Here is a 27,406-nt window from a genome sequence, read left to right on the forward strand (position 1 = left end):
TCCATTTTGTTCCATGTTTACAGTGTCCCATACTGCAAAATTAGCAGGTATCATAGGCCGTATTGATTCAGGGATTGCTGCTTCTTTATTTTGATCCCCTTGCACTCTTATCATGGGCTATCATTCTCAAGTCTCTTTAATTTTATTTAGCTAGTAATGTTTTTAAAGCTTTAATTTATGCAGGGGCAAGATCTTTCAGCTAATGAAGGAGTAAAGCAATTGAGGAATGTGTATAGCTGTCGTGAGTCAGCTCCCAACAATAGTGATCCTTTCCCTAGGCTGATGTTGAACATTTTAATGTTACACTGTCACCAAACCCTCTAAAAGAGCTTTTTATTTCAAGATTGATTGGATTAAACGTGGCTCAGAAAGGACACCTTCAGATCTACCTTTTAATTTAGCCTGCTTTGTTAGTCCTGGAAAGGTGTAGACATAGATCGTAGGTTTCAGTTGCCGGTCAGAAAAAGCTATTATTCCCTGGTTCCCATTCACCGCAAAGGCTCCCACGCTTCCACTCTGGCACCGTAAGAGTGACCTCTCCTTTGTTTCAAAGTTGATAAAAATGACATAATTCCCACAAGGATAACAGATAGTCTTGTTGTTCACAAAGCCAAGCTTCCTATTGGTGAATCCCTGCACCCATCTTGGGAGAAAAAGAAAGTTAGGATTATATGACATTTTAAAAGACAACCATTATTTCTCATCAGAGGACCTGTGGGTATAAAAGTTTCCACTAAGAACGCATATGTATATCTATTGACTGACAGAGAGGGAGAAGTGATTTTTTAATACTATATTTGTTGCACTATTATACTTATTAACAAATATGTATTTGTGAAAATAATGGAAAACGGTGGAGAAAAGTCCCAACAGGGGAACATTTGGGATTGTTTTTTTCCTAAAAGCAAACACTTTCTTCAATTCAACTTTGCGACACATCTGTCGTTTTTAGAAATCACCTCTTGAACAAATAAGAAAGAAACCACATGGTACACATCACATGCACCCCTGGGGTGAGAAAAGAGCCCACCCTCGTACACATTTTTGTTTTCCATTGGCGGCAGGGCAAGGAAGCCATCCCTGAATCCGCTGCATTCATACAAAAAAGGTGACGTTAGAAGGACAGTGTCTGGTTGCATTCCCACCACATGTGGGAGAACCATCTTTTAGATTGTCTACAATGCCAGCACATGGGGCTTAGTCCCGGAATCATATTCACTAATTGCGCTGGTGTTTTATACCATTCTGTAAAAAAATTATATTCCAACTCATTAAATTTAATCACTTTAATTTCCTCTAATCCTTTCATAATTTTACCCGCTGTGTTTCCTGATATCTGACCTTCCTTACTCCAAGTTTTTTGTAAATATGATATTGTCTTATCTTTGTTTGATATCATTTTCCTATAAATTTTTTCCTGCCAATCGTAGTTTTGATTTTTGCATTTCTTTATATATTTCTTCCATTGGTTCCTCTGACCATATTTCCCCTTTATCATTGCTAATTTTAACCCTTCTGTAGAGGCCTGATGTTTTTAACCAATATTGCTTGCCTATCTCTTCTACTACTCTGCAGTGCCCCAATGAGCGATAGCGGGTTTGGATGGCAGAGGCGCAAAGGTGTGATCTTATGGGGGGGAGGGAGCTGCAGGTGCCATGTAAGGTTTGCGTGAGGGGGAGAGAAGCTGGAGGAGATCCAAGAGAGGAATTCAGGGGGGGAGGCATTGTGTCCAGAAAATCCGTGTAGCCTTTTCAAAGACATTTCCCCGTCCCGGACTGCGCAGGCTCCCCTGACTTGTTGAGGAGCCGCCATCGGAAAGGCGTTTTTTCCGACCCCCGCGAGGGCGAAGCACCCCGGCCGCTCCGCCCTCGTTCCCTCCGCACCTCACTTCCAGCTCGGCTCTGTGCATAGGGGAAGCCGGACGGCGAGAACCCTTGGCCGCTTCCATGGCCGCTGCACCGTCGCCGGATCTTCCTCCAGCTGGCCGCGGCTGTTTACGCGCGTCTCTTAGCAACGGCCGACCGTTTTTCCGTTGGCTAAACCGAAGTTCCCTTTTCTTTTTCCCCCCGCCCACCCACCTCCGGTTACGTTCTCCAGTTGCGTGGCGCGGCTGTTTACACGCGTCTCTTAGCAACGGCCGACAGTTCTTCCGTTGGCTAAACCGAAGTTCCCTTCTTTTCCTCCCCGCCCACCCACTTCCGGTTACGTTCTCCAGTTGCGTGGCGCGGATTGGCTGTTGGCCCGAGGGAGGGGGGAGAAAGGAGGGTTTAATTAAATTCCCCAGGCCCCTCCTCGAGGAGCGCGTTCGGATCCCAAGTCATTAATTCGTTTACAATTGGGGTTGGTTGTGGCTTCAGGTCACAGTACCTTTTCCCTTAGGAACGGAAGCGAGATCTGCACGTTTGAACGCATGAAGCTTGCCTTTAGACCCTTGGACCACCCAAGTCAGCATTGTCTACTCAGACCAGCAGTTTCTCTCCAGGGTCTCAGGCTGAGGTCTTTCACATCACCTACTTGCCTAGTCCCTTTAAGTGGAGATGCCAGGGATTGAACCTGGGACCTTCTGTATGCCAAGCAGATGCTCCACCACTGAGCCACAGCCCCTCCCCCTTTTTGAAACAACCCCCCTAGGGAGATGAGCGCTACTGCCTGACTAGCACAGTAATCTTATACCATTACACCGTCTTAGCCCCATTGACTTCAGTGGACTTACAACTCTGCTTAAAATACCACTGTGAAGCAAAACTTTTAAAACTCTTTTTTTAAAAAATCAGGAAATCAACCTCAGGTGCTGAATATTTATTTTATTTATTTAATTCATTTGTACACCACCTTGCTCCATAATGGGGACCAAAAGCAGCTTACATTATTCCCCTGGCCTCCCTTTTTATCCTCACAACAACCCTGTGGGGTAGGTTAGGTTGAGAGAGTATGACTGGATCAAAATCACCCAGCAAGCTTCCATGGCATAAGTGAGGATTCAAACCCAGTTCTCCCAGATGCTAGCCTAACGCTCTTATCCACTACACCACACTTGCTCTCCAGTGATAGAATAGCAATATAAATAGAACAGAAAGTGAGCAGTGTGATTTTTATTGCCCTTTTGTAATCAAAAGGCAAACTATAAAAGGAACCATCTTTATTTTGGTTTTAACTTCGTTTGGTTTAAAATTGCTGCTTTCCACTTTGCAACATACACAAAACAACTTTGAGAGGTAAATATTTACTCCCTTTTTACAGACAGAGTAGGTATAACAGTGATTTGCCTCAAGGCCATTTAGTGCGTCCACAGTTGACGGATCTGTGGTAAAACTGAAATAAAGCAAAATGTCACACTAGCAGTTCATTGTGCATGCTGTGCACATTTATTTCTTCACTGGGGGTTACTGTCGGAGTTGCAAGGCTGTCATATTAGTTTGACAGACAGCAGTTAGATCAAGTAGATCTGTAATGATGTCACAGGTCTGGAAACTCCCTGGAGAGCCTGAGGGAGCTGGCCAGAACTGGTTACAGCCAGAAGGCTGATGCAGTGTAGTGAAACATCTGCATGACTAGGCAAGCCACTGTGATTGGTGCCTGAGACTGCATTGTGTATATAACTGAGTGAAACCAGAGCCCGTGTGTTGGGATGCTATAAGCGGAGAAGGAGAGTGTAAGATTTGTATTATATCTGTGCACTGTAAAATAAATGAGCACTGCTTTTCTAGTAGCAAGGCTTTCTGGTGGTGTTTTCCTGGACCAACTGCATAATCCGCTGGCACCCGCGTCAGGGCTATGGGCCCAGATCCGCTACGCCACGCACGTTATGTGTGGTGATAGCACAGCAGCGTCCAGGAGTCCAGAAGCTACAGGAAGCAGCAAGAGACTGTGAGTTATGGCTCAGTCTCTGATCCCCATTGAAAAGCTCACCTCGGAAAACTACCACGTCAGTGAGGCTAGAGCAATACCTCAAGAGGGAGGACCAGTGGGGAGCCGTTGAGCAAGCAGCTGTTTCTGCAGCTGAATTAGCTAAGGACAGAAAAGCACTTGCTGACAATACTGTCAGTGGAAGACAGTCAGCTTGTATACGTAGCTGGAAAGCAGAATGCAAAAGAGGCGTGGGAGTTAGCCCCATTATATAAAATGGGCCTTATTCTGGGAAGGTTTGTTTAGGATTGCTTCCTTAGGCCTGGCCTACACCTTCAACAGAATGAACTGATGAGATCTTAGTGTGGTAGAATGGACAGTAAAACTTCAGGTTGCAGGCGAGGATTGTAGTTTCAGTGCAGATGGGAGAGCCTGGAATTAGGAGGGAAAGTAAAAGACAGGCAACTGTATATGAGGAGGCTGCAGGGAAAATGGGATTTAGTTCGGTGTTCAAGAAGAAAAGGAGAAGGGCTGGAGTAAAGGGTTCTGAAGAAGAGTTGGTTTTTATATGCTGACTTTCTCTACCACTTAAGGAAGATTCAAACTGGCTTACAATCACCTTCCCCTCCCCACAACAGACACCCTGTGAGGTAGGTGAGGCTGAGAGAGCTCGAAGAGAACTGTGACTAGCCCAAGGTCACCCAGCTGGCTTCATGTGGAGGAGTGGGGAAACCAACCCAGTTCACCAGATTAGCATCCGCCGCTTATGTGGAGGAGTGGGGAAAACAAACCCAGTTCTCCGGATTAGAGTCCACCGCTCCTAACCACCGCTCTTAATTACTACACTACACTGACTGAGAAGGAGAGAGCTGTGGAATTTAAAAGCAGTTTTTCCACATATTGGCAAGATCTCCTAGGGGCTTCGCCTGTGACAGTAAGATTATTCTTTAGAAGAACAGGCCTTACCTTACACTAGCCTTCAGGGCCTATTCATTTTGCATGCCAGGGACCCGCAGCCCGTCCTTGTATTCTGCTGATGTGCAAACTAAGCACGCAGAGCTGTTTTGCACAAGTAGCAGCAGGTTAAAAACACATCCGCATTTCAGGGTCTCTTGGGAAAACTCTTTATACCACTAGTCTCATGTTTAACTGAGCCTTACATACATGCTGTAACAAAGACTTAAGCCAAGGCAAGGAGCTTCCATTGTAAGCGACTACAGTATGCAAGACACTACATCTATGCTGATTAGATGGGAAACTGACAGAGCAATCCTTAATGAAGTTACAGCCTTCTAAATAAATTAACTCTCAGAAGCTGTAACTGTTTAGGATTGCATTGTTTGCTTACAGTTTCCATAGTGAGCCTTTTGTAAAAGCATGAGTTAGTTTGCAAGAGCCTTAACTTTTCACTTAAACGTAAGGCTTTAAAAAAACGACTAGAATCTAAGTTTACCTCACTTTCACCCTTCAGGACATCATAATGTCAAAAATCTAAATAACTAACTTATAAAGCAAAATACCCACCCAACTGAAAGTTGGTGGAACTAGGGTTGCCAACCTCCAGGTGGTTGAGATAAAGATAGTACAGGCTCTCAATTGATTGCAAAATGCATGTATTGACAAAGAAGTGCAAGTGCTCTAAACGTGATAAAGGAAACTTATCAATTCTAAAAGTAAATTCTATACAAAGGTAGCTGTAGCTACTGCAAGCAACAACGAGGATATAAATATGAAAATAGATATTCTCTTTTGCATATAATGAAAAAATGACTCTTATAGTCTTAATCAAAGTCCAACAGCTATATAGCTTAGTCTCTTATTCCATAGCTTGAGGCAGAAGAGGGAGATTAAGGTCGGAACGCTGTCCGGATGCCGTGCGTTTTCACCGCCGCAGAGGGCGGCTTCTTCAGCTCTCCGTGTGCTGGGAGACGGAACTCTTCCAAAGATGCTTCCAGCATTCAAGAGTTTCAAAAGGTTTCTCCAAAAGGTCAGCTTGACCAGAGTTTCCCCCTCAAGGGCCAAAATCTGCCATTTGATTTTGGCCCTTGAGGGGGAAACTCTGGTCAAGCTGACCTTTTGGAGAAACCTTTGGACAACCTTTTGAAACTCTTGAATGCTGGAAGCATCTTTGGAAGAGTTCCGTCTCCCAGCACACGGAGAGCTGAAGAAGCCGCCCTCTGCGGCGGTGAAAACGCATGGCATCCGGACGGCGTTCCGACCTTAATCTCCCTCTTCTGCCTCAAGCTATGGAATAAGAGACCATGCTATATAGCTGTTGGACTTTGATTAAGACTATAAGAGTCATTTTTTCATTATATGCAAAAGAGAATATCTATTTTCATATTTATATCCTCGTTGTTGCTTGCAGTAGCTACAGCTACCTTTGTATAGAATTTACTTTTAGAATTGATAAGTTTCCTTTATCACATTTAGAGCACTTGCACTTCTTTATTTGTCAATACATGCATTTTGCAATCAATTGAGAGCCTGTACTATCTTTATCTCAGCTAGACTTTTTTTAGTACTTGTGTATATTTATCTCAGCTCAACCTCCAGGTGGTGGCTGGAGATCCCCGGCAATTACAACTGATCTCCAGCCAATAAAGATCAGTTCACCTGGAGAAAATGGCCGCTTTGGCAATTGGACTCTATGGCAATGAAGTCCCTTCCCTCCCCAAAACCCGCCCTCCTCAGGCTCCACCCCAAAAACCTCCCATTGGTGGCGAAGAGAGGCCTGGCAACCCTAGGTGGAATATAATGCGTAATCTGCCTCTTTAGAACATTCTTAGTTCTATACTTTTATACATTGTTAGTTTTCTTCCTTCCTTGTGAAATTAGATATCTGCAGCATGCAGGAAGAGCTTTCTATTTTCTTTTTTGCATTCACCGTAGCTTGTGCCAGGCACGCATAGGCTTGTGTCCTTTGTTGCTGAGAGGACAACTCCTTAGACCTCCTCCAATTACTCTTTTCTTTCATGGGCTGCCATGCCTTGGCATGAAGGTGGCTGAGTTAAAAACAGCAAAGGTAAATAAAAAAAAAACTGGTAATAAAGAGACTGTGGAGCACCAAGCTGAGTGTAGATATTGGAGTGCTCCCAAGCACAGGAACTGAAGTGCCCTTTACGCATTGAAGCCTCCTTAAAGTAATGAAGTGCAGGCACAGTCAGACTTCATTCAGTCTTCCATACTCGCCACCAAGCAGCTTTACCTCCCCGCAAACTATATATATTGGTTTGCTCTTATCACATCCTGCACTCCCACACCCTAACCTCAAAGTCAACCTCAGTGGTGCTAGAGGCAAGGAGAAACAAGATTGTAGCACCAGACATGCATGTGATAGAGCAGTTCCTCAAAGGCAACACCATCGTGAAATCCTCAGATCTGAAGGTTCTGTCCTCTCATCCAAGACTTGGGTTGCCAACTCTGTTTGGGAATAGGGTTGCCAATCTCAAGGTGGTGGCTGGAGATCTCCTGGGATTACAACTGATCTCCAGGAGACAGAGATCAGTTCACCTGGGGAAAATGGCCTCTTTGGAAAGTAGGCTCTATGGCATTATACCACACTGAAATCCCTCCCCAAACCACACCCTCATCAGGCTCCACCCCCAAAACCTCCATTGGGCCTAGGACCTGCCACTCCCATAGGCTCATCCCCCCAGGATAGAGGGAGTGGGTGAGGCCAAAGTTGTCTGACTCCAGGCAGTCCTTTAAAAGGTGCGCCTTGGGAGAACCAGGGAGGAAGCGCCAGATCTCATCTAAATCAACTAGGGAGAGATTACTGGCAGGAGTGGGTGTTCTAACACCCAGCTTGCTCTTTTCTGAGGTTCTTCCCCAAGGGTAACCCCTACTGAAGGAACCCTGGAAAAGGAGACAGCCCTGCACTCCAGCCCAGTGCTGAAGTCTGACACTGGGGTTGTCAGCTCCAGGTTGGTAAACTCTGGGAGTTTTGGGGTGGAGCCTGGGGAGATTGGGGTTTGGGGAGGGGAAGAACCTCAATGGACTATAATGCCATAGAGTCCACCATCCAAAGCAGTCATTTTCTCTAGGGGAACTGGTCTCTGTCATTTGGAGATCAGTTATAATTCTGGAAGATCCCAGACCCCATCTGGAGGTTGGCAACCCTGCCCCTCCCCTCCCCAGATCCCTCCCCTGCCCCTCCCCAGGCTTCATCTCCAAACCTCCAGGAATTTCCCAACCCATAGTTGGCAACCCTAAAGGACAATGATCTGTTCAAACAGCAAACTGTTCTTCTCTAACATCTTTGAACCATCCTGGATAGAGGTCCTTTGCAGTCAGATTCTCTAACTAAAACAACCCCAAAAGGCACAGTTTCAAAAATCTCCAAGGAATTGTTGACTGCTGGAGAATTATAAAAGCAAGCAAGCCACTCCTCTCAAAGCTACAAGTACATACAATATCTAAATGTGACTCATTGTTATTGCTGCTCTTGCAAGAATAAGAAGTTTATATTGTCCAGGAATCTAAACCAAACACAGGCCAAATATGAACTGAATATGGGTATTGGTTCTTGTAGGTTATCCGGGCTGTGTAACCGTGGTCTTGGAATTTTCTTTCCTGACGTTTCGCCAGCAACTGTGGCAGGCATCTTCAGAGTAGTAACACTGAGTGTTACTACTCTGAAGATGCCTGCCACAGTTGCTGGCGAAACGTCAGGAAAGAAAATTCCAAGACCACGGTTACACAGCCCGGATAACCTACAAGAACCAATGAACTCTGACCGTGAAAGCCTTTGACAATATTTTGAATATGGGTATTTCCGTATCTGGCAGTCTCTCTGCTGCTGGTACTTTCTTGGCCATTACAATGATCCAAAAGCATTATTGGTTGTGTTATTTTCTCTGCTTTTGATGTATTGCTATAAAGCTTATGGGGAAAGTCAGGGCAGATCCCAAGAGAGGGTGGGGGGAGTGTAAACTGACCTGGAAGAACCACTAACAAAGAGCCAGTGTCATTTTTAGGCATACCTACAATAATTTTTATTGGCCTTTCCCCCTGGTTTTAGTGTTTAATGTGTTTATATGTTTTTATTGGATATGTACTTCAAACCTTTTTTAAAATGTTGAAATGTTTTAATGATTTGCCGTTCACGGCTTTGGAGACCTTATTTGGGTAGAAAAGTGGCATTTTTCGCCATCAAGTCACAGCTGATTTATGGAGACCCCGTAGGGTTTTCAAGGCAAGAGACCTTCAGAGGTGACTGGCCATTGCCTGCCTCCTTGTCAGGACCCTGGCATTCCTTGGAGGTCTCCCCTCCAAATGCCAGGGCTGAGAGTGTGTAACTGGCCCAAGGCCGCCCACCGAGCAGGGATCCGAACTGATGTTTCCCAGATCCTAGTCTGACGCCTTAACAACTACTCCACGCTGGCTCTTGGAAAGGTGGCATACAAATGGTTCTTGTAAGTTATCCGGGCTGTGTAACCGTGGCATACAAATGTTTGAAAGGAATAAAATAAATAACGCGTGTAGCAAATGCATAAATACATATTGCACGGATTGTGCTTTGAAGAAAAGGGCAAGAGTCCAGTCGCACCTGAAAGACTAGCAAGAATATTTTCTGGCCGGGTATGAGCTTTAGTCTTTCAGGTGCCACTGGACTCTTGCCCTTTTCTACTACTGCAGACAGACTAACACGGCCACCCACTGTGGATTGTGCTTTGGTTTGGGATGGGGCCTTCTACCCTGCCCAGTCTATGCCTGCAGGGTTACAGCCCGATCCTATGCAGGTTCTGACTAGGGGTGACGTCCTGCTAAAATCCATCGGGAGAGAGGCTTCTCCTCCACCCTGTCCCGCGTGCGCTCGCTCGCTTCCCTTCGCCCGAGAAGCGCATCCTAACGCAGGGGGAAGGGGCAAGTGAAAGGGAGCTGCTCTGCTTGTGCCATAGGAACTAAGAGGGAGGAGCCAAGGCGGCCAAGAGCCTCCCCTCGCGGCTGGGTTTCCTCTGGAGCTTGCGGCAGGCAGAATGGCTGGAGAGAAGGCGAGGAGCTTCGGGAAAGGTGAGCGGGAGCCGGGTGCGCGTCCGCCTTTTCCCCTTGGGCCGGCCGGCCGGCGAGTTGGCTTCAACGGCTGGGGGGACTGATTTTATTATTACGGCGATAGCCAGGCAAACTGCAAACCCGATCCGTTCAAATCGATTACATAATTAAATAATTAAATTAAGACCTCTCGCTACAAAATACCGCTAAAGTTATATCAATTAAAAATCACCGTATTCGCAAGGCATGCAACGATTACAATCAATTAAAATCACGAATACCCTTCTCCGAACGAATTTTAATAGCTGCAGAGCAATACTTGGCTACTTGCAAAGATCGCTGAGAGTAAAAATATTGGCGAAGGCTTTCACGGTCAGAGTTCATTGGTTCTCGTAGGTTATCCGGGCTGTGTGACCGTGGCCTTGGTATTTTCTTTCCTGACGTTTCGCCAGTAGCTGTGGCCGGCATCTTCAGAGGAGTAACACTGAAGGACAGTGTCTCTGAAGATGCCGGCCACAGCTGCTGGCGAAATGTCAGGAAAGAAAATACCAAGGCCACGGTCACACAGCCCGGATAACCTACGAGAATCGCTGAGAGTCTCCCTCCCATTTAATTTTCTCTTCCTCTGAACTGGTAATGGCTGGGGGGAAGCGTTGGCTTGGAGCCTGTCTGCGCCCTTGGATTTCGAAAGGCTGCGTGATCAGCCTTTCTGAAGGCTCCGCTGCCCCCGCCCCACCGTCCCGGGCACTTTCCCCGGACAGTGACCTTGATGAATGGAACGGTTTCGTACTTCTTTGTACATTGGTGGGATTTAGCTGGTGGGCGTCGTTTTCTCTTGCAAATATCACATTGAGTCCCCCCTCCCCTTGCCTTAAACCCTCTGCTGACTTTCTGTAGGCTAACTTCTGAAACTGGCACCCATGGAAAACTACAGTGCTTACATCCCTGGCTGGATAAATGAACTGCTGTGAACGCTTCTCCTATGTGTCCTATGTCATCAGGGCCGGTGCCAGTCATTTTTGCGCCCTAGGCAAGGCTAACTGCTTGTGCCCCCCCCCCCGTTGCTAACCAATTTTCAAAAACAGATGTCTTGTGTGTGTAAAGTGCCTTCAAGTCGCAGCCGACTTATGGTGACCCCTTTTTGGGGTTTTCATGGCAAGAGACTAACAGAGGTGGTTTGCCAGTGCCTTCCTCTAAACAGCAACCCTGGACTTCCTTGGTGGTCACCCATCCAAATACTAACCAGGGCTGACCCTGCTTAGCTTCTGAGATCTGATGAGATCAGGCTAGCCTGGGCCATCCAGGTCAGGGCAGATGTCCTGTAGAAAAAAATAAAAGCACAAAACTTTTTATAAGATGTTATAATTAATCATATTCCATAGCACTGTTGTGGTACTTATCTTAAGTTGCCTAACATGTACCATTTTCTCTTGATCCTTCCCAGTTCCTTCCCCTCCTCCCCTAAAAATTCTTGGGTCCCCCGAAAGCATTTTCTTGGTTGGGAGGACAAGAATGCCTACATTTGTCTTCTCTATCTCTCTCTCTCTCTGTGGCTTTGAAGCCTCGCCATGCATAGGCATAAATGTCCTGGTCCAGCAAGTTTCCCTGCTGGATCAGGACCGAGATACACGGATGTGGAGCAGGCACCTTGCCTAAGGACCATTTGCACCACAAAGCATGGATGCAGCTCACATTCGGAAATTCTGGTGGAGGCCTATCCATCACAGTTCTACTGAATGCGTCAGAATTACTTTGAAGAAAGTAGCTTGGAATGACAAAGTATGCCTGAAAACCTTTGCCTGCCTATGATGCCTAAATGAAGAAGTACATTATCAGCAGGAATTGCTGGGTCGTGATGACTAAGCATTATTAAATAGAAACAAGAACAACTGTTTATCTCAGCTTCCCACTCCAGGTCATCTTTTGAGTTGGGTGAAAGGCTGTGGATCTTGCCAGTTCTTGCTGGAATGACTTAGAGAGTTCTGCTTGTCTTTCAGGAAGTGCTGCTCCTGGGCCTGTGCCAGAGGGAGTGATCCGTCTCTACAGTATGCGCTACTGTCCCTTTGCACAGAGAACACGGCTAGTCCTGAAGGCCAAAGCAATTGAGTAAGATTATATACAGCACCTTTATAATTTCAATAGGGTGTAATTTCCTGTGCTACAAATGATGTGTTGTAAAATTAGTAGATTTTCACTGTGTATCACACTTTGTGGAAGTAGTCTTCAAACTGGCGCTGTATGTATCTGTTCTTAAGGTTGCATTATGTCGACATTCTTCCACTGAAGAAGGCCCACCGGGCTGAAACATGTTTGGTCTTCTTCACTGTGACTGTGGTCTTGTTTGTATATCATCAACTTTGGGATATTCATATATACAATATATTGTACACTAGAGCTACTTAGTCCAATGGTTTTGGACCTAGAGGCAAAATTCAAGGCCTGTGTTTTTAAATTTGTATTTTAAATGCACTGTATAGTACACTGATTTATTTTAATTCATTTTTATATTGTTTTCTGCTCAACCTTCATGGTACCTAATTCTGTTCTTAAGGTAACGTTATGTCAGAATTCTTTCAGTTTTACTGGTGTAATAGAATTGAGTGGTGTCATTAAATAGTCCTTGGCATTTCGGTAATTTTGCTTCAAGTGCCCAAAGGATTTCATGTGCATTATATCGGTAACAGCTCTGAAAGAGACCAGTATGATCATCCCCATTGTATAGAATCAAAGCTTGCCGAAAGCTGGCACCTGTGTGAATTTGTGACAAGAGAAATTTTAATCAGGAATTTACTGTTCTTATTTTTAGTCCCACCAGTCCAAACCTAACACTTAGGAACCCAAAGAATAACGAATAATGCTAGTTCAGATGCAAACAGCTATGCATGAGAAGTTGCTTAGTAAGAGTATTTTTTCCCATTTGATGTTAATGTATGGAAGTTCTATCTGCAAATGGAAATAATAAATATTTTTCTGAACAATATCTAGATAATCTGTAGATCAGCTTAGTTGTGTAAAGTGTGTACTGGAAGGCTACTGTAGGATATTTGATAATTATTGTTATTCTAGGTTGTTCTTGTTTTAATTAATGCAGCACTAGACAGGCAAAAGTAGTTGACAGTTTCATCTTGTCTGTACTCTCACAAACTCTATAACATAAGTTCTTTGTGCTTTGGAGTAAAGGCAGTTATCGTAAGCTGCCATAGAATCATAGAGCTAGAAGGGACCACCAGGGTCATCCAGTCCAACCCCCTGCACAATGCAGGAAATTCACAACTACCTCCCCCCCCCTACACTCCTAGTTACCCCTACTCCATGATCAGAAGATGGGGGGAACCCTCCAGGATCCCTGGCCAATTTGGCCTGGAGGAAAATTGCTTCCTGACCCCACAGAAGTCTTATTTTAGTTTTGGAATAGTGTTTCTCTTATTTATAATTAAAATGCATTCATGAGTGTATTTCTTGCTTACCCCCATAGTTTTGAGGCACTACTTAACTTTCTGGAAGGGCTAAACTTAGTTCTGACTGAAGTCCTCTATTGAATATTTGAATGTAGGATTTATTTTAGATCTCAAATCAAGTTTACAAAGCACATAAACCTTTTAGCTAGTTGCAAAACAGAATATAATATTGTGTGTAACATCCATCTTACAACAGAATATATGGGATTTCTACCGTGCTTCTCAGTGTGCATTGATGCTGTAGTAACTCTGCCTTCCATTACAGTGAATCTAACTTGAGGTATTCTATACTATGTCACTTTAAAAAGGTGGTTATTAGCAGTACAGCATATTCTATTAAAATAGGGCTAAAGTACTGCTCTCTTCTTGGAATCTGATTATCGGAAAAGCTAAGCATAGCAGTCAAATTTCTTTGTGCTGACTTGTGGAAGGAATGCTGGCTTCCCAACTTAGTGCTTTTTAAAGAAGACTGTACAAAAACCATTGCATTATCTCTGTCACGAGTGTGTACAAAGGCTATGTCTAAATTTAGCACTTGTTTACTTAGGAGAAGTTATGTTAAAAAAACAGCCCTAAAAGCATATGCATATTTCCATTTGCTGAGTTATCTGAAGTTGCATAATCTGTAGCAAATGGGGCAGCAGCTTTGTCACACCAAAGGCCCATCATTCTGAGGCGCAAAAAAAGAAAAAAAGAAAATCTTAGAGACTCCTCTAAAAGCCAGTTCCAAGAATGAACTTCTATCCACCCCTTCTTCCTCGCTGTTCCTCATCAAAGATCTTTAGAGACTGTCCATGCTTGGTAGAGGTGAGTGATCTCATACACAATGGTTTTCTGAGCCAATGCTAATCAGATTCCCAGATGGGTGGACATACTTATTTCCTCGGTGAGTAAAACTCAAAATATTGAGAAAAAGGTCATTTGGCTTAATTTCCTCCATTAAAAAAAATATACACTTAACTGGCTGTCTTGATTAACGTGCTTCAAAGGAACATGAGCTTTCATGATTAGTAGAGGATGAGTGTCCACTTGACAAGGGCCTTTCAACGTTCCCAGTCAACAGACTACATTTCTTGTTCACCAGAGCAGTTATTAAGACTTTTTAATTCTTCAAGTTAGAGTTAGGATTTCTTGATACATTAGACTAGCATTAAGAGGGCTAGTTTTTCCTGTCATGACAAGCAGTGCCTAGATGTGTCTCCCCCTGTTTGGAGGGCCTGGCATGATACTTGCTGCTGGCCAGGGGTGCGCACGTATAGTTTACTGCTGGCTTGATCTGGAAACTCCAGCTGCATTTAAATTTGCATGTGCGCACACATCAGTTTTTGCAAAGCAGATCCAACTTAGTTGTTGCTTTGGATGTACTGAGTTATAATAATAAAAACCTCAAAAAGCAGGTACTGAGCCAGTATCAGCGAGCCAGCGTGGTGTAGGGGTTAAGAGCGGTGGTTTGGAGCGGTGGACTCCGATCTGGATAGTATCAACAATCTGTTATCTGTAGTTTGGCTCCCATCCCAGGACATCAGCTGTCCTCTTAGCTAACCTCTTGTGGTTTATCTTTCTCACAGCTGTGTGAGTTACATAGCCCAAACAAAAATGAGAAGAAAACAGTTCAAAAGTTGTCGGTACCTAACTCGAAATTATGCTGAGAACCATTACAGAACCAGTACCAGAGAGCCAGTGTGGTGTAGTAGTTAAGAGCGGTAGTTTGGAGCGGTGGATTCTGATCTGGAGAACCGGGTTTGATTCCCCACTCCTCCACTTGAGTGGCAGAGGTTAATCTGGTGAACCGGGTTGGTTTCCCCACTCCTCCACATGAAGCCAGCTGGGTGACCTTGGACTAGTCACACTCTCTCAGCCTCACCTACCTCACAGAGTGTCTGTTGTGGGAAGGGGAAGGGAAGGTGATTGTAAGCCAGTTTGATTCTTCCTTAAGTGGTAGAGAAAGTCAGCATATAAAAAACCAACTCTTCTCTCTCTTCTTTAGTAATAGTATGAACATATAACTTCAGGTCCAGATCCTAAGTGCTTAGTCTATGTGTGGTGTTCTGCTTGCTGATGAATTGATGTCTGACATCTGATGTGTTGATCATAATGTGGTCCTGGCATTTAAACTGCACATGCAATTGCCAGTAGAAGAATTAGTTCAACCCATGGCCCAAAGACAGTACCATCTGACTCACTGCATTCCACAGACATATATATATGCCCTTTGTACTATAATGTGTCTACAAGCAGCCACTAAGTCTGTGCAGAACATTGGTACCCTCCTTATCTCCCACATTGTGTTCACTTCATTGGGGCGGGACTTCATTGTGTCCTTGCCAAATAGAAAGGTAGAGAGAGCCTTGAGTTACTGGAGTTCTAATTTCCTTTGTGTTGGCTTGTTGTAGCCCTTTGTTCCAGCCTCCAGTTTGCATGCCTGATTGATTTTTTCCTATCAGAACTGTGCCATTGCCTCAGGATTTACTGCAGATAGTATTTGAACTGCTAGAGATGGGCTGGGTACATTCCAAGTCACTCCTCTGTTTACTGGACTGTGGTGCAAGTAGTAGATTTAATTCTTAAAAGTGTGTATAATATATTCAGTGAGTTTCCTACAATCAGTGTTAATGTAACGCTAAGCAACTTTGTCCTTGTATACTAGTCCCATAGCATGAGCCTTAATATGGGTTGCAATAAAGTAAAGCCAATCATAGACTTTTTATGTGAAGATTGCTGAACTTTGTTAACCTGGTTACATTTGATTACTGTAGTCTGGTCCTATGCATTATTATGGAAATGGAGATCCCTCCCTTCAGTTCTTTTCAGAAGTCTGACAAACAGTGAAATAATCATGTATGCCCAGCGTCATATTATGTTCAAGGAGCCCTGTCCAACAGATATTTGCAGGCTTCCTTTTGTTAGTGGTGTGTCTTGAAGTGGCCATTAAGTTAAACTTGCATTTGTGAAATTGCCTTTTTCGTATGAGCACTTCTGTTGTGAGTTGGTTGGTGGTGCATAGAATGCAAAATTGAAGTTGGGCTGTAGACCCCCTCATTTCCTAGGGTTTGGGTTGGATTTCTATAACTGTTCAGTCTTTTTGGAAACTTCAGTTGCATATAATGAAAAACTGGGTAATTTTATTGTTGGCTTGACTACCAGCAGAAGGCTGACAATAATGATGCTTCTTTGTTTCGTGTCATATCTTTTAGCCATGAAATCATTAATATCAACCTGAAAAACAAGCCAGATTGGATTTTTAAGAAGAACCCACTTGGACTAGTACCTGTGTTGGAGACAAGCAAAGGTCAGCTGATCTATGAGTCTCCAATCACATGTGAATATTTGGATGAAGCATATCCAGGGAAGAAGCTGTATCCTGAAGACCCCTACGAGAAAGCTTATCAGAAGATGCTCTTTGAAGTCTTCTCTAAGGTATGTGCTGAATGGAGATGGTTAAAGCTCTGTTTGTTTCATAACCTGTCTTTGAAAAACCAAGCTATTTACCTGAAAGGCCACATTTTTCAAAGCCACTTCTCTTCCTAACCCAACTTAACCTGTGTGCTGGTGCTGGCAGTGGGCAGCCAGTCAAAGGATGGACAGGAAAAAATTACCTTGCCTGGTGTTTTTGTGCAAACTGCAAAACTTATCCAGGCTCCATAAGAACTGCCTTCCCCAGGGTGCCCTTTGTCACAGCACCTTAGCAGCTGATGAAATTGTGTCCAAGATATCAGAGGTGGGGTTGGGGAGGGGGCACGGTAGGGAAATGAATTTCTGCCACTCAACCTACCTGGCTGACCACCAACATCCTGGTTTCAGCAGCAGCCACAGCAAATTATGCAAGGGCAGAGAGAAGAAGGGGATTTCTTCTCCAGTTCAGATAGACAATCCATGCCGTGTTGAAGTTCAGAGCTGTAATGCTTGCCATCATGCTGAGTGAGAGCAAATGTAATGAACTGCCAACGCTCATATTTCAAGTTCAGGAAATACTAGTTTTGGAAGCATCTCTATTACTAAATGTTACAAGAAACGCACTTCAATGTATAGGCCTACAGATGCAGCAGACAATGTATTTACAGATAAATACATCAATCTGTTTAGTGGAGCTACTATCCTATGTTATCCTTCATGTGTTTCTCAAAGAAAAAATAGTGTTCTAAAAAGAAATGTTAAAATTATAGAGGGAAAATAATGGTCTTAAAATGCCCAAAGGGAATCTGATACATCATGGAGTGTCTTTTCAAGCTTTAAATTGCCAGGAATTGGATGCTACAACCCATTACCTGATTTCTTTTGTTATCTACTTCCTAAGGTACCTTACACAGGTTATGGGTAGAGATAGTGGTCCTATGCTAATAGAGAGGTAATGCATATAGATTTGGGAAATAAAACTGCAAAGTTCTCTAGGATTGCTAGGATAAGGGACATAGTAGAAGTGCTGTGGTAAGTATAATATACTCCAATTGGGTAAGGTGGCAGTTGACACGGCAGCCATGTAATCTTCTATAGTATGAGTTGGAGAAAGAAGAACCGCTATCTGTTAACTGTCATGTAACGGATGAACTTCTCTGTAAGGGAAGCATTCCTTTTAAAACAGGCATATGGGAATGAAGGGTCTCTTTGCCTGTTCCAAAGCAACTTATTAACCACTAAATCACAGGGCTATATCGAGATGGCTGTCTCTTCAGTGCCCATTCGCTATAGGTTACAGCCCTCTGACTGAAAAGTCAGAAGTTCCAGGTGTCAAGTGAAACCTGTGTATCCCAACCAAAGACCACTCATGTTTATCTTTTACGATTTTTATTTAAAATCTAATCATTCTTGAAATGAGTAAATGTGATAGAATTACAATGATACAGAATATACTTGCATATGTAAATGAAAAAAGAAACAGAAATACATCATACCGTCCCTTATCCCTCTTCCTAGCCAAAGATTAAAAGATAAAATACAATTTCTGAGATTCTCATGAAAGCACTTTCAGAAACCCACATCTAAGAGATTCAGGGGTGTTTTGGTTGTGGCTATCTTATAAAGGCCCAGTTATGTGAAGCCCACATGATCATAACACACCCTTCCATTGTATCACTTCTGATGGTATGAGGTGAGGCTTCTCTGAGCATAGAAGAAATTTCCCATAGAAATATATGTCCCAAAATGGAACTAGTAGGTCAACTTGTTTGGAGATTTTTCTGGGCATCTCTTCCCCAAGGATGGAACAATGAGTCCACAGCTGAGAAAATAAAACTTGTACATGTTTTGCAAATTTGAAAACTAAAGCAAATTTGCCGGCCTGTGTTTGTTCAGTGAACACCTCTTAACGGCCCATTCCTGAGCTTTCGGCGGCCAGAGACGGTGTGGCCGAGGCACTGCTGCTCTGCCTCCTAAGCCGTTCCCCGGCTGCCGCAAAGCTTTAAAAGGCTTTTAATTTTTTTAATGGGGCTTTTCGCCCCATTGAGAACAGCAATGCTGCACCCGCAAAAAAGCAGTCGCAGCAACACCGTTCTCTCCGCTGGTGTGCCGGGCTGAAAGGGGACAGGAAGCTGCCTATCGGCAGCACTGTTCCCTGGCACACCCAAGGAACAGCCCCCGGGGCGCCGGTGCAGGGCTTTGTGCTGGTGGGATACAGGTGGAAGGCCCAGCCGGTGTCCCTGGGTGGCACTGCCATGGCAGCGCTGAAAGATAGGCATCTGGGCCTCCCCTCTGGCGTTGGGGCCACTCACCACAGTGTAAGTAGCCTGGGCGCCAGCGTGGAGGGCCCCAACACCGGCGCAGCCCCTTTTAAGCCTCCTGAGGACTTTTGTTCTCGGAGGTCAGGAATGGGCTGTAATTGTCAAAGGTTTGTGACTGTATGGAATTCAGAGTGCTTCTCCAGCAAGCCGCTCTGAGGGGGAACTAACACCCTTTTATTGACAGGGTTTTTAAGAAGTAATATTTGTCATCAGTATTATGGAGGGATACAGGGGGACTCTATTATTTTTCACCTGCTTGTATTCCTTGAATGAAAATGATAAACTTTTCTATGCCTGAGTAACAGTATAGTCTCTAATTTTTCTTAGCTTATTCCTCTGAGCTTCAAGCACTTACTGGCCACCAGAAATGGAGAAGAAGCGTCTGCACTGAAAGAAGAGTTCACTGAACAGCTTCTCAAACTTGAGGAGGTGAGAACTGGAGATCTGAACTCTCTCCCAGGGAAATTATAAAGTTTTTTGTGATGAGGTAGAGAGCTTCTGAATATGTAAAAGATGCCTTGGATGTTTTTTCTCTCTAAATTGTCACCTTTCTCTCTAGAGGTGTTCAAAGAGATTAAATGGGAAGGGGCCATGACTCGGTGGTAAAGCATAAGCTTTGCATATAAAAAGTCTCAGATTCAGTCCCCAGTTAAAAGGGTTGGGCAGCAAGTGACTGGAAAGCCGCTGCCAATCAGAGTAAACAATACTGCCCTTGATAAAGCAATAGTCTGACTTCATATAAGGCAGTTTCATGTGTACAAGCTTACAACACATAAAAGCAAAACCAGTACAAACAAATCTAAGCTTGCTTATTTTAAGAAAAGGGTGATCCACCTTCGGCTGTACTTCCGTCAGTTTTAGAGCAATGGAAGTTTCATATCTGATCCTAAGTACTTTAGGATCTCTGAGCCACTTGTGTCTTACCTACTGCTGTCCACTAGAGGGAGGCATGTTCACATTTTGTTCATGGATTTGTCTGACTATCAGACACTTGGGAGTTTTGTCTTTTTCTTTAAACCTAGGCTTGCCCACAATGATGATGACATGCTCCCAGCTGAGGATAAGATATTCCAAGTTTCAGTAGCTGGTTCATGCATATTTGATACTGAAGGAAAGATGGTCTTGAGACTAGTTATGTGACTGATGGTGTTTTTTTAGTGAATAGATATTAACTTTGCACGGGGGAGAAGGAAGCACATGGAACAGAAAATCAATTTTTAAAACCTTTACAGTTCATGAAATAGTGAGGCACTGAAGCATACAGTGCAGTTGGGGAGTAAGAGGGCATGATATTGGGGCTGGATATTGTGGGGAGCAGATAGGCATTAGTCCTCCACTGGATGTGCAATCCACCAAATACCAGCACAGGCTTGAAAGGTCTGCAGTGTGGGATTAAAGGTCCCCTAATGCATGCTGTCACTCTCCCTTCACAGCTTCTGCAGCCTTTCATAGCATATTTCTGTTAATCTTATTTATTGAAGTCCAGTGTCTTTGTCCCTTTAGATTCTAGCCAACCGCAAGACAAAGTTCTTTGGTGGGGACTCCGTCTCCATGATTGACTATCTTATGTGGCCTTGGTTTGAGCGTCTGGAGCCATACCAGTTACATGAGTAAGTCTTTGGGATCTCTTGCACCACCCAGATATTTGGGGAATGTTTTTCCAGCTAACCATCTCCCATCAGTACCTGGCAATTACTTCCCGTTAACTGTGAGAATTACTTGTAATCTTTAAATTAGGGGGTTGAATACATGTAGGGGAATGGTTGCATTTCTGGTTAAGAACATAAGAAAAGCCATGCTGGATCAGACCAAGGCCCATCAAGTCCAGCAGTCTGTTCACACAGTGTCCCAACCAGGCTGTTCAAATGTGTCCCAAGGCAAAGGAATGGTTAGGAAGATAGACAGATGGGCACTCATAAAGGTTTGGGGTAGTCATTTCTCTTGAATTGATCAGCAAATTATTTAATTGGGGGGGTAAAGGCAGTGGGATTCTAAGCTATTACAGGTACTAAAGTAGCATATTTAGAAAGGTGCTTTTAGGACTTGTGACTGCTATTGTGAATAGGCCTTAACTTGGGCACTGCATAAGTACGTCATACGCATGGTACTTCTTACATTCCATTACCATTCTCCACATAGACATTTTTCTTCCGTGCTTGCATGCCTGAACTGGGGAGGGGCTGTGGCTCAGTGGTAGAGCATCTGCTTGGCATGCAGAAGGTCCCAGGTTCAATCCCCGTCATTTCCAGTTAAAGGGACTAGGCAAGTAGGTGATGTTAAACACTTCTGCTGAGACTCTGGAGAGCTGCTGCCAGTCTGAGTAGACAATACTGACTTTGATGGACCAAGGGTCTGATTCAGTATAAGGCCGCTTCATGCGTTCAACGAGGTTTCAAATCCATCTCATTCATTTAGGATCAACAGTTAACTTTTTGGAGGTACACACATGTAGAACCTGCCTCAGCATTAGCAATCCTTTCCACTGCTGAGCAGAAGGCAGCTATGCTGAAATGTATATCCCATGTTAGAGACGGGACTATTAATGGCTATTAGTCATGGTAGCTAAATAGAACCTCCTTGGTCAGCCAGATGCGCTTCTGAGTATCCTGTAGATAAGCAGGGGATATCTTCTGGTGTAATCTTAACATTTTTAAATTGACAGAGGGGGGCTGTGAAACATGGAGAGGCAAATCTCACTTCCTTTCCTCTTCCTCTGCTGGGCCTGTTTCCCCTCTCTTGCTTCATCTCTACTTCCCTCCTGCCATCTATCATGTTTTGGGGTCCCCCTCCAGCTTGCTGGTTCAGTCTTTGTTCATCCACCTGCCTACTTTCTTCCCCTCACCCCCGCACACACACACCTTCTGCCCATTCACCTTTGCAGTCCTGCACAACATGGTAAAGAAGGGGGTGGAAAAGCAGACCTGTGGTGGAGATAAACTGCCCTGTGTCACCTGCTTGAGGTGGCCATTTTTGTCCATGCATTGCTATTACTGTTTTTTGTTTTAACATTTGGTACCTTCTGCAGAGGTGGAGCTTGCCCAGGGCTTTCTGAAATACATATCTTAGCCCTGGGTGGCCCTTCTCCTTGTTAGTTTTTTGGTCTGCACAGTGGGGCTACCCACTGCATTTAGATCGTGTGGTATAGAAATATTAAACAATGCCTGTGACTGGTTACCAGGGGTAGAAACCTTGACTAAATGGATCGTGGTCTGATCCTGCAAGGTGGTTCTTGAGTCAGTGTGGGAAGCCAGCCATTTCAACCCCCCACAGCCCTGTGCTGGTCTCTGGTAGCTATGTGAGCTGGGGAAACCCTGTGGCATGAACTGCTGCAGTTAGAAGTGCTGAAATGACAATCTGATCTCCTAACGGTCATGCTCAGTCTCTCCTTTAGGGCACTTCTTCCTTTAGGGCACAATGTATGTGGGGGGGGGGGAGGAGGGAATCTCTCCTTCCCTTCTCACAACAGACATTTGAGAGAGTTGTGGGTTTCACAGTTAAGGTCTTTCTGTTTCTCCATAGCTGTCTGAACTGTGCCCCAACACTAAAGCGCTGGGTGGAATCCATGAAGCTGGATCCTGCTGTTCAGGCTACAATAACAGACCTACAGATGTACAAAGGCTTTTTGGAGCTGTATATGAAGAACAGCCACGAAGCCTGTGATTATGGGCTGTGAGTTGGTGGGAGCTTTCAATGGGATGGCATGGTGTATTATATGCCGATTGCTCACAGTGCACAAGATTGTGACGCGTATAAGATGGTTCTGTGCTTGTTATTCAATGGGGATATATGGCTGTACTGAAATGACAGGCCCACCTGCATAACAGCCCTTCTTCTCAAAAGAAAGGTGCATAAAACTGGGGTGTGCGGAAAGTTTTGGGAGTTGGGTGTTCCTGAGTGCTCAATAATCAGTTGCTCTTGTAACTTTGTCTGTTTCCTGTCCCTTCTTCAGTTTAAGATACTCTCCCTAAACTGTAGAAATGACTACTTTACAGGAATAAACATGCTTTAAACACAGAGACTTCCTGTTTCCTCTTCTGTGTAGCAGCAACACCAAGCAGAGTTACACAACTGGGGATGTGTGCAATCAAGCTTAGCCTGTTTGTGCCAAACAGTTATGAATGTTGAGTACCCCCTCTGTTTAGCTTTTTCTGTTCAAACAACACAGGCAATATATCGGACTGCAGACACAAACACTCACTTCTCTGTCATTTTACATCATCTTATTCGGGTTACTTGGCAACTCTAAAATAGCAAAACTAATAGTTTTTATTTGAAAAGAGAACTTGTGGTAGCAGTTTACATCATGAAGGGAAATAATTAAAACCTGATCTTTAAAAAATTGCTTTTCAGTCTGGCAGGCATTCGACTGTAGACTGTCAGAGCTGGATGTGTATCTGGTAGCTGTGTAGATCTACATTGTGCTCCACTTATAATTTTTACATTTGCACTTAGAGCCGGTATATTTGCACACAACACAGCTTGATTCCATGGGTAGGCTTTAGCTGCAAGTACATCCTTTAAAGTGTGTCTTCGGAGCTGCCGGTAAAGAGGATGATGCTTATTCCTTGAGAATGATATCAGATGAAACAGAGTGGGAGTCCTGCATCAGAAAACTATACTTATGAGAACACTGTTCCATTTTATTTATTATCCACAACCTGAAGTCTTCAATGTCAAATGTGACTTGTAAGCAAATTCCATTGTATTTCTAGAACACTTTGCTGGTCCTTTAATATGCTAGGATAAATGCTTCTGCAACAGCAACAAACAAAAGATACTACTTTGTAATTTACTACAAAGTACCAGCCATCATCCTATTTCCATTTCAGCAGGCATGCAGTGGCTATAGTAGAAGGGGGAGACAATGGGGAATGGATTGATTCTTCTGTGTGTGTCTCCCTGCAGTTGGAACAGTGTGGGAAAATGTACAATACTGAGCTTGCTTAAACTTAATCATCTTTGCCCGATCTAGTCCCAGTAAAGGGAAGTTACAAAACCATGATTTTTTTTACTAGCATAATTCCTCTGCCACAAGTGAATAACAAATGAAACATGAGTCTTGCTTGATTCACCTTCTTGTGTGTCAAGAGAGTGTCCATCTTGGAGGAATTTTCCAGCCTGAACGATTTCTTTGCCTCTTGCAGATGCAGGGTTCTCTCCCCCAATTGAGTCTCTCTCAAGGACATGTTCCCAGGCAGGTTTAATTGGAACATGTGCTTCAGCTGAGAATTTCACTTGGGAGGGGGGTAGTTTGCTCATTCCCTGGAAGCTTCCATGAAGACAGCCCTATGATTGATTGGGGGGGGGGTCAGCAGGTATTGTGGAACAGTGTACACATTATATCCATGGAGGGGTGCAGAATAGCAGGGGGGATGTCACTTGGTCCATTGGGTAAGGTCCATACCTTTCCCTAAGATTGACAGGTATCATATAAAATGACTTTAATGTCCAGATAAGTTGTTCCATCTGCTCCAACTTTAAGACCTGGTACAGCTCCAGACAGAGTTTACTTTTTAAATCAGGAGCCTACTTCAGGAACACACACACTTGCCTGCCATGGATTCTCCTTTCCTTTGTCAGCCTAAGTAAATTTTAGCTCAACCAAACTTTGCAAATGCTCTCCAAACTCTGTTCTAGACTGACTAAGAGCCAGTGTGGTATAGTGGTTAGAGTGACAGAGAAGGATCTGGGAGCCCCAGATTAGATTCCCCGCTGTGCATGGAAGCTTGCTGGGTGACCTTGGGCCAGTCACAAACTCCTAGCCTGACCTCCCTCACAGGGTTGTTGTAAGAATAAAATGGATGAGAGGAGAACAATGCAAGCCGCTTTGGGTCCCCACTGGGGAGAAAGGCAGGCTACAAATGAAGTAAGAAAACAAATTCAGAGTATAGCTAAATAGCTAAATTCAGAGTATGAATGTTACTGTCACTCTTGCGGAACGGGAAAATGTACAGATAGAAGTCTTGGTAGTGCGTGTCTTAAGATTATTGTATGTGGCTCAGAAGGTTGGTTAAGTTGTGCTACCCCTGTGTCTGCCCACAGCCTTCCTCCTCACAATTGTACTGACTTGGCCGTCATGCTTGGGGCAAAGTCCCAGTTAGGGACTCCAGAAGTGGTTAGTTCTTGCTTGGATCACTTCAGTTTGGTTTTCCTTAAGGGGTCTTCCTCACTCATAAGTGACAGTGACAAGTAGGTTGTTGCCATCTTTTACAGAGGTGGTAATTAAGCCCCTCCTTAAGAAACCATTCTTCTAAAATGACCCTGGCAGTCATAGGGTAATTAGGGTATTTTCTCCATTTATGGAGAGGTGCCTCCTTCCTCGACCCTGTTTAACCTGGCTTCTGATCTGGTTATGGACCTGCAGCTGCTTTAGTGGCCATGATCAACTGGAGGCAGCAGAAGTAAGGCTTCTCTGTTGAGTCTCTTATACCTCTCAGTAGCTTTTGACAATCAATTAAAGATGCTGCTACTACACATCCTATAGGGATAGAAGCATCTGCTCTTGAAATATTATGCTTCCATAATGGAGCATTCCTGGTGGTGGGTTACTGATGCTGCTGCCATGGCTTCTTAGGAGATGCCATGTGGTGCTTGGAAGAGGTTTGGTCTGTCACCATTGTTGGATATCTATATGATACCACTAGGAGAGTTTTGCTGAAACCTTGGGTTGGACTTCATCAGTAACGATGATGCTCTGTATTTCATTAATAGTGCTGAAGGATGAGACGGCTAGCGTGAAGGCCTGCCTCTCCTGGAAGAGAAGAATGCAGCCTCTAAAGCAGGGGTGTCAAACATAAGGCTCTTATCCGGCCTGTGAGCCAGCTGAGGCAGCCCCCCCACCATCTCTATCTGGGCTGGCGAGGCATGGCCCAGCCTGACCAAGTGGCATTTATGTCATACCCAGCCCTTGTAACAATTGAGTTCGACACCCCTGCTCTAAAGCCTGCCAGCCAGTATCTCTTCCTGTCTGTTCATCACAGGCAGTCCAGCTGGTCTGAATGGGGTCCCATGTGTTGTTTTCTTCTTGAATAAACATTCTTGGGAATGTGGCAAATATAGAATTCCCAGCGTGTCTCCTGCTCTGGCCCAAAAAGCAGTTATGCAAGATGCAGGCAAAGCCAGACACATATTCGGATTGGCATGGGAAGTGGCAGCGACTGGACTAGCACAAGTTCTTTCGAAGAGCCCTGTAGGTCAAAAGCCATCCATTCAAGGGGGAAACTGCTGCAACCACCTTCCATCGGTTCCTGCTTCAACCCATTTGTTTGTACCAAATGTAGGGTTGCTGGATCCTGATGCTGGGAGAGCTTCTGTACTCATTAGGTTTGTGCAGGAAGCTGCATTTCAGCAGGTGTAGTAGAGTCAACGTGGCGCAGTGGTTTGGAGCAGTGGAGTCTGATATGGAAAACCAGGTTTGATTCCCCGCTCCTTCACATGAGCGGCGGAGGCTAATCTGGTGAACTGGATTAGTTTCCCCACTCCTACACACGAAGCCAGCTGGGTGACCTTGGGCTAGTCACACTCTCTCAGCCTCACCTACCTCACAGGGTGTCTGTTGTGGGGAGGGGAAGGGTAGGTGATTGCAAGCCGGTTTGATTCTCCCTTAAGTGGTCGAGAAAGTCGGCATATAAAAACCAACTTTTCTTCTTCTTCAACATTTGAGTCTTCTAGAAGATGACTGAACACCACACAAAGATTAAACTCACAGTGGTGCTATAGACAGCCATGTGAGCTCATTTTTAGTGACACTATCCCCCAAATCTATTTCTTGTGTAGAAAGATCAACAACTTTCCTTGTGGAAACAGTCAGCCTGCTACACTTGCTGAATCACACATTTTTGGGTTTTGTGTGAGTGCTTTAGTGTATCAGTGTATGCTGACTAAATTAACATACAGGATCTTTTAAAAACTTATTTAATACTAAAGCTGCAGTTTAATAAAAAAACCCTCTCATGGATGTTTGATAATGCCCTAGGTACAGATAATTCCTATGAAAGTACTATTTGAAAATCCAGTGCTTCAAAAGTTTTATACCATAAACATTTGGATTTGTTTCTCCTCTGAGAAATACTTTCAAGACTGTAACAAATCTAGAAATACTGCTGACTGGGAAAAGTAGATATTTTCCACTTCAACCATGTAATTACTTAAAATAAAATAACTGAAGTTGCAATGGTTTATTTAACAAGCCTATTAACTGGAGCCAGTATTTTACAAGAAGTCAGTTATATAGCATGTTGAGAAGGGTGGAAGAAACATTAAAAGTTTAAATGTAGAAGCTGCTTCCAAGAAGAAAAGGATTCCAGTGAGATGGCTGGCACCTCTTTTTATGGTCTCAAAGGATTTTGAGGTGTTTTTACAAAATCAATTTTCCAGCAGTCTTAAGCTGGAAAA

At 44.1% G+C, this 27,406-nt stretch overlaps 2 protein-coding genes across 2 annotated transcripts in view; one reads left to right on the top strand and one right to left on the bottom strand.

Moving 5' to 3' along the window:
• CFAP43 (cilia and flagella associated protein 43) overlaps window positions 1-1,948 on the bottom strand; it is a 75,880-nt gene extending 73,932 nt beyond the window's left edge. Inside the window, exons 1-2 of the mRNA XM_056849802.1 lie at window positions 1,884-1,948; window positions 390-643 (exon numbers count right to left, since the gene is read on the bottom strand). Coding sequence (XP_056705780.1) covers window positions 390-643; window positions 1,884-1,948 — 319 coding nt within the window. The remainder of the gene's footprint in view (window positions 1-389; window positions 644-1,883) is intronic.
• Window positions 1,949-11,833: 9,885 nt separating this feature from the next.
• LOC130478299 (glutathione S-transferase omega-1-like) lies at window positions 11,834-22,685 on the top strand. Its single transcript, XM_056850449.1, has 5 exons — window positions 11,834-11,946; window positions 16,493-16,715; window positions 19,340-19,441; window positions 20,516-20,622; window positions 22,532-22,685. The coding sequence occupies exons 1-5, from the start codon at window positions 11,888-11,890 to the stop codon at window positions 22,683-22,685; spliced, it is 645 nt and encodes a 214-aa protein (XP_056706427.1). The 5' UTR covers window positions 11,834-11,887.
• The last annotated feature ends 4,721 nt before the right edge of the window (window positions 22,686-27,406 follow it).

The sequence above is a fragment of the Euleptes europaea genome, chromosome 5 (assembly GCF_029931775.1).
Source record: "Euleptes europaea isolate rEulEur1 chromosome 5, rEulEur1.hap1, whole genome shotgun sequence".
Lineage (NCBI taxonomy): Eukaryota > Metazoa > Chordata > Lepidosauria > Squamata > Sphaerodactylidae > Euleptes > Euleptes europaea.

Coding starts and splice junctions, on each gene's coding strand:
- LOC130478299 (XM_056850449.1), top strand. CDS start 11,888: ATGCGCTACTGTCCCTTTGCACAGAGAACACGGCTAGTCCTGAAGGCC. Junction 19,442..20,515: donor AGCTTCTCAAACTTGAGGAG/GTGAGAACTGGA, acceptor TTGTCCCTTTAG/ATTCTAGCCAACCGCAAGAC. Junction 20,623..22,531: donor GAGCCATACCAGTTACATGA/GTAAGTCTTTGG, acceptor GTTTCTCCATAG/CTGTCTGAACTGTGCCCCAA.